We start from the raw sequence: 13,089 nt of genomic DNA, 5'->3' as shown, positions 1-13,089 counted from the left end.
GTACCGGCATCGCCAACACCGCCTCCCTCCATAGCTGCTCTGTTATCACCAGCTGTGAGAGTGGAACTTGACACGTTTATTCGTCAAGCGGTGCAACAGGCTTTGCGCGATGCGATTCCGCCTCAGTCATCGACACCTCCATCGATGCAGATTCCATCCCCGAGGGATCCAACTCCATCGATGCCACTAACACCGACGAGGTCCCGGGAACCGGAACCGAGGCCTATTCCGGTACCTTCACCGGTGCCACAGGTACCTCCACCGATACCTTCACCGGTGCCACCAGTACCTACACCGATGCCCACACCGATGCCATCGATGCCAGCACAGATTCCCAAAGAAGATGTCTCTATGTTACATCCAGTTATTACTAAACTAGACACACTCCTGGACATTCTCTCTAATAAACTACCAGAGGAACCTGTTCCAGGCCCATCTGGGGTACCAAGACCCCCAAGGCCTCGTTCTCCTATCCTACCACCACGACCTAAGGAGCCAGGCACTCACCATACACCACGAGAGATGCCTGTGGACACCAGTTCTGAATATTCTTCGGATGAAGAAATATTTTCAGAACCTTCTCCACCTGATGACCACAGGAAGTCACCTCCTGAGGACCTCTCCTTCACAAATTTCGTTAAAAATATGGCTGAAACCATCCCTTTTCCCAAACAAACAGAGGTGGATGCAAGACAAAAGACCTTAGAGGTCCTGCAGTTCGAGGACCCTCCCAAAGAAATGCTGGCAGTCCCTGTCCATGAAGTTTTCCAGGAACTGCAATACAGGATTTGGGAGCATCCAGGATCGGTGTCGGCAGTAAACAAGAGAGCAGAGGCAACTTACTTGGTGCAACCTATCCCAGGTTTTCAGAAAACACAGTTGCCTCACCAGTCAGTTGTCGTCTAATCCGCCCAAAAGAAGGCGAAAAGACTAAAATCCCATTCCTCTGTACCACCTGGAAAAGAGAGTAGGTTTCTGGACAACCTTGGACGAAAAATATTTCAAGGTTCTATGCTGGTGTCTAATATATCATCTTACCAATTATATATGAACCAGTACCAAAGAAACCTTTGGAAGCAGGTTCAAGAAATGTCTCTCTCTCTTCCTGAACAGTATCAGGAACCATTACAGGATATCATTCATAAAGGCCTCGAATCCGGTAAACATGAGGTCCGAGCCACCTATGACTGTTTCAAGACTGCGGCAAGACTTTCAGCATCTGGTATAGCTGCAAGGAGGTGGGCATGGCTCAAGGCCTCTGATCTACGCCCAGAGGTACAAGAACATTTAGCAGATCTACCTTGCGTGGGGGATAACCTTTTTGGAGAGAAGGTAAAAGAAGCTGTGGCAACCATGAAGGACCACACTGAAACATTAAAGCAGTTATCTTCACTACCAGAAGATACTCAGCCTTCTACAAGGAAGCTTCCAAGGCGTGACACTCGACGGCCTTATTACCGTCCACGTCTATATTACCCCCCAGCAAGTAGGCCCAGAACTGGCCGGCCCTCTCAACGCCAACAGCCTAGACAAAGGCCTGCAAGGGCTCAACCACCACCACAAACTGCCACTACATCTGGTTTTTGAAAAGCCCCAGAGAGCAGCAGCCAGATCAACCCATTCCCAAATATGCCAGTAGGGGGTCGAATAAAATACTTCCACAGCATTTGGACCTCCATCACCACCGACCAGTGGGTGTTATCCATCACAGCCCACGGTTACAAACTGGATTTTCTTACTGTCCCAAAAGAAAACCCACCACTTCCATCTTGGACAGTAAATCATCATTCCATAATTCTTCAAACAGAATTATCCACCCTTCTGAGAGCCAGGGCCATAGAACCAGTTCCTGGACCTCAAAAGGGCAGAGGATTCTACTCTAGATATTTCCTCATTCCAAAGAAAACAGGAGGCCTTCGTCCCATTCTAGACCTCAGAAATCTCAACAAATTTCTCAAAAAAGAAAAATTCAGAATGGTGTCCCTAGGCACCATTCTACCTCTTCTTCAACGGGGAGATTGGCTCTGCTCTCTGGATCTTCAAGATACCTACGCTCACATCCCCATTTTTCCTCCTCATCGCCAATACCTGCGATTTCGGGTACTGGATCAGCACTTTCAATACAGAGTGCTGCCATTCGGCCTTGCATCAGCACCACGAGTATTCACAAAGTGCATGGCTGCAGCAGTGGCACACCTCCACAAACAAAGAGTGCACGTGTTCCCTTATCTGGACGATTGGCTAATCAAGAGTCAATCAAAAGAAGGAGCTCTCACTGCTCTCAAACTCACTCTCCGTGTGCTTCACTCCTTTGGATTTCTGGTAGTTGATGAGAAATCCTATCTGTCACCAACTCATCTTATACAATTCATAGGGGCAGAGCTAAACACTACTATAGGAAAAGCTTTTCTTCCAAGAGACCGTGCTCAAACACTTGTCCTCTTGACTCATACTCTGCGAAACCAACTCCAAGTAACAGCTCACCAGTGCCTCATTCTTCTGGGGCACATGGCTTCCACAGTTCACGTCACTCCCTTGGCCAGATTGACCATGCGACTACTGCAATGGACACTCAAAGCTCAGTGGATACAAGCCACTCAACCAATGTCCACTCCTATTCGCATAACACCAGAGCTCAGATCTGCGCTCCTCTGGTGGACATCAATGAACAACCTGCTCAAAGGCGTACCTTTCCAGCAACCAGTTCCACAAGTAACGACTACAGATGCATCCACCTTAGGGTGGGGAGCACACATTGGTCATCTAAAGACACAGGGCAAGTGGACAAAGCTCGAAGCTTCTTTTCAGATAAACTTTCTGGAGCTTCGAGCTATACGCTATGCGCTACATGCATTCAAGGAGTGCCTTTCACACAAGACTGTTCTGATCCAAACGGACAACACAGTAGCCATGTGGTACATCAACAAACAAGGGGGGACAGGTTCCTACCTCCTTTGTCAAGAAGCAGCGCAGATTTGGGACTGGGCCCTGACACACTCAATTCTTCTACGGGCCACTTATCTAGCAGGCATCCACAACATTGTAGCAGATCGCCTCAGTCGTCAGTTCCAACCGCACGAATGGTCCTTGGATCCAGCAATAGCATCCAAGATATTCCAAAGCTGGGGTCAACTGACGATGGATCTCTTTGCATCCCATCTCAATTACAAAGTGAACAATTACTGCTCTCTACTCCGACAGCAGAACAGCCTACCAAAGGACGCATTTGCTCGCCATTGGAACTCAGGCCTGTTATACGCGTATCCACCGATACCACTCATAACCAAAACATTAGTGAAACTACAACAGGACAAGGGAACTATGATACTCATAGCCCCATATTGGCCTCGACAAGTATGGTTCCCCACACTGCTAGATCTCTGTCAGGGATCCAATTCGCCTGAGAGTAGCTCCCAATCTCATAACTCAGGAACAGGGTCAGTTGCGCCATCCCAACCTTCAATCCCTATCCCTGACAGCATGGATGTTGAAAGCTTGATCTTACAACCTCTCAACCTTCCAACCAATATATCTCAAGTACTTATAGCTGCACGTAAACCTTCCACTAGAAAGAATTATTCCTACAAATGGAAACGGTTTACTTTGTGGTGCACTCAGATTTAGATCCTTTCACTTGCCCCACAACCTCACTACTAGATTACCTTTACCATCTCTCAGACTCTGGTCTTAAGACATCATCTGTAAGGGTACACTTAAGTGCAATCTCAGCTTATCACAAGAAGCTGGGAGATGTATCTATTTCAACACAGCCTCTCGTCAGTAAATTCATGAGAGGCCTAACTCACATTAAACCTCCAGTTCATTCCCCAAGCATACAATGGGACCTGAACGTAGTCTTAACCAGGCTTATGCGTTCTCCATTTGAACCCATAGATACCTGTGACTTTAAATACCTTACTTGGAAACGGTATTCCTCATAGCCATTACATCAGCAAGAAGGGTCAGTGAACTACAAGCACTAGTCACATACGAACCTTTCACAAAGTTCCTACATGACAGGGTAGTCCTCCGTACACATCCAAAATTCCTTCCTAAGGTTGTCAGAGAATTTCACTTGAACCAATCCATAGTTTTACCAACATTCTTTCCTAGGCCACATTCCCATCAGGGTGAAAGAGCCTTGCACACTTTGGACTGTAAGCGTGCGTTATCCTTCTATTTAAAACCGCACAACAGCCCAAAGAAAATCCAGTCAGCTGTTTGTTTCCTATGATCCAAACAAACCAGGTAAACCAGTGGGTAAACATACTTTGTCAAATTGGCTAGCAGATTGCATACAATTTTGTTATGAAAAAGCAGGCCTTACTCTTCCAGGGCGAGTAAAAGCACACTCAGTCAGAGCCATGTCAACTTCAGTAGCACACCTTCGCTCTGTACCTATTCTGGACATTTGCAAAGCAGCAACATGGAGTTCTCTTCACACCTTTGCAGCTCACTACTGTTTAGACAAAGAAGGAAGACAAGATTCAGCCTATGGACAAATCAGTCTTAAAGAACTTGTTTCCAGTGTAATCCCAACTCCTTCTACATCCAACCTGCTGTGATTTCGGCTGATTCATTTTGACAACAATACTTCACTGTTGCTCACCTCAAAATGACTCAGCCTCTAGCTTGCTAATCACCCATATGTGAGGACTAGCATCCTGCTTGTCCTGGGATAAAGCAAAATTGCTTACCTTGTAATAGGTGTTATCCCAGGACAGCAGGATGTAGTCCTCACGAAACCGACCCGCCACCCCGTGGAGTTGGGCCTGATACGTTTTATTATTTTATTTTTGCTAACGCTTATTGCTACAAAACAAGACTGAAGGGAGACCCCTGTGGCAGGGAATATCATGGCATGCTGGGCATGCTCAGTAGGCAGTCCGGTGCCATTCAGAAGTTTCATGGAAACTTTTAAAAAGTTTTTCCGTACATAGGGCTCCATTACCGATGTCACCCATATGTGAGGACTACATCCTGCTGTCCTTGGATAACACCTATTACAAGGTAAGCAATTTTGCTTTTTTTGATCCTGGTCCCAATATTTTATCTCCCTACTTCAACAAAATGATTAAACTGATGATCCAGAGGTGGCAGACCACCTAATCAAATCCATTGTCCTTGTAGAAAGTGGAATTGCTTACCTGTTATGTATTTTCTTTTGTCATAAGAACAATGAGTCATACGATCCACCTGATTCCTTGGGAGAGTTCTCTAAACTGTTCTTCTAAAACTTAGCATATCAGTATTCTAAGGGTCTTCTGGTCTTGCAGTGTGTGGCAAGTTATTTGGGGGGCCCTCAAAGTGTTCCTAGGAAGTTCTGGACTAATTCTCTTTGACAATGTGTGACCCATATATGGATCTGTGTGTTATTATCAAAGAGCAACCTTTACAGATAACAGTTTGCTTTATCTGTATCGAATGTGATTATTTGCTAAAGTTGCCAAATAATTTTGGCCATGCATTTTCCAAGTCTTGAATTTGAGTGAATCAACCCCTCAGGTGTTGTATGACTTCTCTTGCTACTTATTACATTAACTGAGATTTCAGTGTGTTTACACACACAAACATTTTAACTTGTTGGAAGTATCTTATTTTGTTAGCTATGTATTGAGTAGAATACCTATTTCCTGACTTTTGATTCCATTTGATGTAGTAATTGATATTTTTTTTTTTTGCTTCCTTTAGGAATTGTATATTGATGTAAACAAACCAGATGAAATGAAACAAATACAAGGGACAGAGTCCATGCTAAGTATAAGTACAATTGCTTCTGCTATAGCAAATGCTTCAGCTAGTGCTGACCCTTCCCAGTTAGCAACGATGATCATGGCTCTTTCAAATAAAAATAGAAAAAAAATCTTTGAAAGTAGTCATGAGATGGATACCACCCTTATGAGCCAAATCTTGTCAGGCACTCTAGAAAAGAGTCATGCAATTAAGAGCTTTGACATGGAAAGGTATTTAAAAAAGACAGATTTTATCAATCAAGAAACTGCGCCTGAAAGCTTTGTGATAAATGAAGAATCTCTCCAGGATTTCACGTGGGATATGTCTCTCATACAGAAGCAGAACATGCAGCATCCCATTTCAGTAGATATGCTTAATCGTACATATTGCAAGAAATCAGATTACAATTTGCTTCTGGATTCAAAGGAAACATTGTCTGAAAATACAGTTTCTGGGATTCAGGCCACTAATTTCACAATAGTAGAGGACAAAACAAATGACAATAAATCTTTAAGTGTTTCTAATGATAAAGCTGTTGAACATACCGATTCTAATCATAGAACTAGCTTTTCCAGAAATGTCCAGACAAGTAACACAAAAGAACTTGATGCCGTGTCTTCTGGTACTAATAAAAGAGAATGTTTGAGCAAACTTAACATAAATAAGGAACGGTTACATCAAAGGACATCTGATACCAAACCTGTCAACATGAAAGAATGTTTGTATGATCTTGCCACAAGTAGGGCACATCGAAGATCATTAAATATGATGCATGAAGAAAGCAATAGGAGAGAATTTGTGAAGGATGCTGCCACTGAGATCAGATTATCTTCATTAAAGCAATTGATTAAGAACCAAAATGTGGGTAATATTGAATCAGAATTATCACATGCTGGTAAAGAAATGGAGAATCTAAATCTGGTAAATAGTTCATGTCATTCGTCTTGTGTTCATGGTTCACGAAGTTCATCACCTGTTCAATGCAATCCATCTACAGCTGGTGACAAAAAAAGCAATATTGTCTCATCAATTAGTGGTCCAAATTCAAAACCTTTCCAAGTATTGAGTAAAAATAGAGAGATTGAAGATGTTGGGAACTCTCAGAAGTTCAAATGTGAAACCAGTTCATCTGTCACTGAAAAACACATCAGTTTCGAAAAGCATTCTAATTTATCTTTCCCACAAAATACTGGTAAGCAAAATTTTGTTTAAAATCATTTAAAATAGATTAAATTTTTGGTGTATTAATTTTTTTTTCTTTTTAGCACAATCAGAATCTCATTTTCCTGAAAATGTAAACTGCCCAGATGATGAACAGTACAGTTTCAGACCATCAACTTCACCATTGATTCATTCCTCTCCCAGTCAGGTTGTTGAAATGACAGCAGCTTCAGGGTAAGCTCTCCCACTTTGTATGTTATGTAGTGACTATAAATTCAGATTTGTGTAACTTCTGTTAAATAGCTTTGGGATCTATAGATGAATTGCAAAACTATAATTGAATCAGTGAAGGGAAATCTTTGTTAGCAATGTAAACAAACCGGAGATGGTTTTCAGGTGCGATGAGTCAGATGAACTGAACGAAATCACTGTGAACCTGGAAGATGTAGTAGGCCAGGTTGACAAACTAAAAAGTAGCAATCACCTGGACCGGATGGTATACATCCTAGGGTACTAAAGGAACTCAAAAATGAAATTTCTGATCTATTAGTTAAAATTTGTAACCTATCATTAAAATCATCCATTGTACCTGAAGACTGGAGGGTGGCCAATGTAATCACAATATTTAAAAAAGGCTCCAGGGGTGATCCCGGTAACTGCTCTCCGGTACCCTGGTCAGACCACTTCCTCATCGAAGCATCCCTATCCTTCTCTGCCCCAAGTACCCCTAACCCAGTACACAATACCACTATCACATTCAGAAAACCCTGCTCCAGTGAAGAGCTTTCCACTGCTCTTTCCAACGTTCTACCAGACCTTGACTGCTCCACTCCTGAAGCTGCCCTTTCATCCTGGAGTAACATCACTCTTGAAATTGCCAATAAATTATGCCCTCTCTCCAGACGAGAACTACCTCAATCTACAAAAAACCACCAACCCTGGTACACAGCGGAGCTGAAAGTCTTAAAAAAGAAACTCAGACAGCGAGAGAGAACCTGGCGCAAAGCCCCCTCGCCCCAGCTTGCCTCCAGCTATAAATCTGCTCTTCATCATTACAGAATAACCACACTTAATGCCAAACGAGACTTCTATGCCTCTAAAATCCACAAATATACGATTAACCCGAAGGCTCTCTTCACATATGTAGCCGAACTCACCAAGTCCTCCCTCCCCCCTATCCCAGACAATGAAGCATCCTCCAGAAGCGAAGAAATCGCCCAATACTTCCACCAGAAAATCACCAACATCCTTTTCAGATTCCGACACCCATCTCCCCCCTTCCCCCTCTCCCCCCCTCAACTCACCCCTGCTACTACCACCTTCGAAATGCTTGAACTGACCTCAGCCAAGGAAGTTGAATCAGTTCTCAGAAAACTCAGACCCGCCTGTCACTCCTCAGATACCATACCCACTAAGACCATCCTTTCCATCCCAAACTCCATTGCTAAACCTATTGCCAACATTATTAACTCCTCCCTCTCTTCAGGCTCTGTCCCAGATGTCCTTAAACAAGCCATTGTCAAACCCCTTCTTAAAAAACTTAGTTTTTGGGTACTTGCCAGGTTCTTTTGGCCTGGATTGGCCACTGTTGGAAACAGGATGCTGGGCTTGATGGACCCTTGGTCTGACCCAGTATGGCATTTTCTTGTGTTCTTAAGTAAGCGATAAAAGAAACTGATCTGGTTCTCATAGGAGGTCACTAAGAAAAAGGCAAAAAGAAGAGTGATCAAGTAGTACAAAAGCTCCCAAAAAAAGAAACACAGGAAAGAATATCTGGTGAGTGTGAAGGAGATGAGGAAAGAAATCAGGAAAGCAAAAGGTCATGGGAAGAAAGGAGCACTAAAGAGGTTAAGCGAGGTGATAAACATTTTTCAGATATATCAGAGAAAGGAGGAAGCCAAGAAGTGTTATCATAAAACTGAAGGGAGAAAGAAGCAATGTGTAGAGAAAATTGAGGAGAAAAATATTAAATACTTCAGTTCAGTGTTCCATACTTAGATATTTGTGTGAATTCTCTCAATTCTGCTACTATATCAAACCATAATGTCTGGTGCTCAAGTGAGCACCTACTCGGACATTAGAGATGATATCCCCATTTGTGAGCTCTAGGTCAGTATCGCTTCTTCTTTGTGGCTTGACGTGGCATTTCTCCTTTCAGAATTTCTCCTACCAGAGTTCAAAAAAAGGTTAAAAACCTGGCTCTTCAGGCAAGCATTCCAATTCCCAGAGTGAAACTAGGCACCTCCTCCTGTCTTTCAGATCCAACCATTGCAAGGTGTCACAAACACATTGACACTCAATTTCATACACGGACTTGATTATTCACAATATCTATTTATTTAAGTCATCCTTTTCATATTATATTATTTAACCGATTACTTGCAGACTATTTACGCTACCAAAGTTCCTTGTAAAACGTGAACACGAATAATGTTATAATAATATTATAGGTTTGTTAAATACTATTGTTACTTTCACTGTTCCTTGTAATAATGTTCAATAGTTGATTGTTGTCATTCTATGTTCTATGTAAAAAACCCCAGTCTAATCTACCAGACCAGGGCAACCTTTTCGTTACTTGTAAACCGGACTGATTTGTATTGCATACAGGAATTCCGGTATATAAAAATTAAAAATAAATAAATAAATAAGTAGTTGAAGAGACTAAGTACTACAAAAAACAATTTTTCATGCAGAAAGTTGTGTGCTTTCATATAGAATAAGATAAATGGATATAGAGGACAAATATGACAATTTTTAACTTTTGTGGTGCTTAGTAGCAATAATTACATTTTCTAGTTAAAACTTTTCTTCTATTAATTTTCAGTAGTAAGTACAATCAAATGTCAAAACACTGAACTCGACTCGGTGTTCAGCAACATATACCAATAGTACAACCAACAAGATAACCCCCTACATATTCATCCCTCCCCCCCCCTTTTCGAGCTGACAGCAAGGTTGTTCTCCTGGAAGGTCCCTTGTCGATCCCTAAATCTTTCAAAACCAAACTCTGAGCTCTGAGGGTCTCAAATATGAAGAAAGTCTTTCCTCTTTTTAAAAGCATCCATTTTATCCACATTTAAAAAAAAAAATAAAATACAGTTGATGCAATTAATTTCTCCATTGTGTTGTTGGAGGGTCTTCAGCAAGCCAACATTTCAGGATGGACTTTCTCCTGGAAAAAGCAATTTACATACCCACATCCTGAGAAACTGAGTATCAAATACAATACCCCTATTCTCTCTTCATATATTTTTTTCCCTTCACTGTCTTCTCCTTTTGCTCTCCTGGGGCTGAGGTTTCTTCACTTGTTTTAAAAAATGAAAAGGTTTAAGGAGGATCTGTTGTTTTTTTTAAGGCCTTCCCCTATTCTGCCTCCATTCTGGGTTCTTAGTAAAGTTAAAATAAATAAATAAATAAATAAAAAGGAAAGTAGAGGTGTTAACAGAACTGGGAGGAGGCTTACCTTCATTTGTTGTAGTGGAAGCAACGTGACAGATAATCTTTCCTTCTGTGGTTAGGTGTTTTGGGGCAGAAGTAGGGGAGGGGTCATGCTGGGCTCCTCTGAACGTGGGAAGAGTTCCTCTGTGTCATGTGTAATTTGCATCGAGTTTTGATTGCAAGAGGAAATCTGTTGGCAATATGAAAGGAGAAGCAGTCAGATGGTGAAGGAGAGAAGCTGGCAAACATCTGCGAGGGGAGGGGGAGAGAGGTGTCCATTGTCACAATTAGCTGGTAAGCCAATTCCAGCCGGTGAGTCCTCTGGAGCAGCAGGAACTGTGGCCATTTTGGATTCTGACAGGGAGCTGGGGCCTCTTTTCTTGCCTTCCATTTGTCCTGAAGCCGTGTTTGGGGCTTCTGGCCTGAATACTGTCTTGGATAGACAAATGGGGAGATTTTTCTGCTGATTCAGTTTCCTCCTGGTCGATGGTTTCCTTGGAGTTTTTAAAATGCCTGCATTGGACTTTTTTTAATGGGGGCAGAACATGGCTTCTGGAGTGTCTCCATCCTATACTCTTGCCTCCAGCAAAGATTCCATTTGTGCCCTCAAAGATGAGACCAAGGAAGCAAGCCATGGACATTGTCTGAAGATGAGTCCTTTGATGCTTTTTAGAGGTTTTTAAAGACTCTATGCCTGTTGGAAAGCAAGGAGATTTTGGAAGAGGGAATTTTCTCCTGAGAAGTGGCTGATTAGATTTCCCAGTCCTTGGTGTTTAACATATCATGGAGGACAAGGAGGGATATAGGATCTTCATTTGATATATCATATGGAATGTTGAAGAAACTCCCACAATCCTTCCTGCTATTAAGGAACTGATTACTTGTGAATGGGAGTCTCCAGAGGCTAGTTCAAGGGGGTCAAGGTGACGTCTAAGCTATATCCCCTGAATGCACAGGAGAAAGACTGAGTGTGCCAATAATTGATTATCTTTTCTGTGCTGTGACTAGAAGGACCACGTTCCTGGTGGAGGGAGGTGCATCCTTCAAGGATGCCCAGGACAGAAAGATTGTCTGTTCTCAAACACGATTTTGAGGTTTCTAGTTTTGCTCTTCAAGTGTCAGTTTTTCGTGCCATTGTGGCTCGAGTGGGGTTGTGCTTCTCTTAGTGCATACAGGAAGTGGCCCTGAAAAGTGAGGTGGTGGAAGATGCTGCTCTGCTGGAACCAGGGGCGGTCGTCTTGGCAGATGCTTATGATTTGGAATGAGCCATTGCTTGCTGTTTGTCCTCTACTATGGCAGCAAGGTGTTTACTTTGACTGCAGAATTTGTCTGCAGCTTAATTTCTGAGACTCCCTTAAAAGGAAAGCTCCTTTTTGAAGAGAGTTTGGAAGTTTGTTAAATCCATGGGAGAATCCAAAGTGCCCAGATTGCCTAAAGATATGCCCAAAGTCGCTGCTCAGTTCACATCTAAGTGTATTCCGGAACTCGAAGCATGGCAGGACATAGAGGTAGTCTGCTCAACAGCTATCTAGATCTTAGAGCGGTTTTCAGTCCTTTCATAGCAACAAAAAATGATGTAAAGATACTGAGTCAGAGCTCTGCTGTTTCTCGGCAATTCCCAACGAAAGTTTGGCCTATTTTCTGGTTGTGGAGATAGGTGGATGGTTGTCAACTTTTTACTGGAGATTGCCTTGATCATATCAGATCATTGAGTGTGGTTATGCTCTAGAATTTTCCTGCCCTATTTCAGACACTCTTATGGTGTCCCCTTGACATGCTGCTTGAAAGATGGAGACTGTGCAAGTGACACAATAGACTTTGTTAGGGGCTGTGATTCTAGTTCCTTGTTCTCAGAGGTAAAGGGAGGTACTCAATATATTTCATAGAGCCAAAAATGAAAGGAATGTTTCAGTCCATTTTGGATTTATAAGGGATCAACCTGGTTCTAAAGGTCTCTTGCTTCAAAATTAAGATATTAAGGTCCATCATGGTGGCGATGAGGAGAGGGGAATTCTTAGTTTCTCTAGATCTGAGAGGTGTATTTTTATGGTTTTATTGTTATTTATATACTGTCTCAGCATAGCCTTCACAACGGTTAACACTTTAATAAAAGTAAAGAAATTATAATCATACCATAAAATAGTATTAACAGCTAAAATAATAAGAATTAAAGTACAAAAATGCACATTAGCTGTTAAAGCAGAATTAAAAGGATAAAAAGCTAAGATTATTATTCATAAACATAAGAAAATTAAATACTTTAAAAGTAATAAGAGCATATAAATAACATTAGCGAACAATAAGACAAGAGATGAAAGCAGTAGATATTATGTCTTTCCATGTATACAGAATTGAGCTTTTTACATTTTTCAGTAGAGGAGAACCATCTTCATTTTGCAGTACTGGAAGATCACGTTATTGGGCCATGTCTTTCGATCTGGCCACTGTCCCAAGTACCTTTTCAGGGTAGGGTTAGTGATTGCAGCTCTTCATCATGACGGAATCCTAGTATATCCATATCTGGATGATTTAGTTGATATAGGCAAAGTCTGCTCAGTACACTGAAGTGGCTACATCCATAGTGGTGCTTTTCTTTCAGGAACTAAGCTGCGTACTGAACTTTAACAAGAGCAAGTTGTGTCCTTGGAGTATCTAGGGGCACATTTTGACACAAGTCAGGGTTGAGTGTTTTTGACCAAAAAGAGAATTTGGAAACTTTAGGCTCATGTGAGGGCCTTGTTAAGAACTCAGTCT

At 42.1% G+C, this 13,089-nt stretch overlaps 1 protein-coding gene across 3 annotated transcripts in view; it reads left to right on the top strand.

The window, feature by feature from the left end:
• Window positions 1–13,089, top strand: part of CEP192 (centrosomal protein 192) — a 1,292,743-nt gene that overhangs the window by 486,315 nt on the left and 793,339 nt on the right. For all 3 annotated transcript variants that reach the window (XM_029590939.1, XM_029590938.1, XM_029590940.1), the window contains 2 exons: window positions 5,692–6,925; window positions 6,999–7,128. In XM_029590939.1, coding sequence (XP_029446799.1) covers window positions 5,692–6,925; window positions 6,999–7,128 — 1,364 coding nt within the window. The remainder of the gene's footprint in view (window positions 1–5,691; window positions 6,926–6,998; window positions 7,129–13,089) is intronic.

The sequence above is a fragment of the Rhinatrema bivittatum genome, chromosome 2, assembly GCF_901001135.1.
Source record: "Rhinatrema bivittatum chromosome 2, aRhiBiv1.1, whole genome shotgun sequence".
Classification (NCBI taxonomy): Eukaryota; Metazoa; Chordata; class Amphibia; order Gymnophiona; family Rhinatrematidae; genus Rhinatrema; species Rhinatrema bivittatum.
This window is presented reverse-complemented; position numbering and strand designations above follow the sequence as displayed.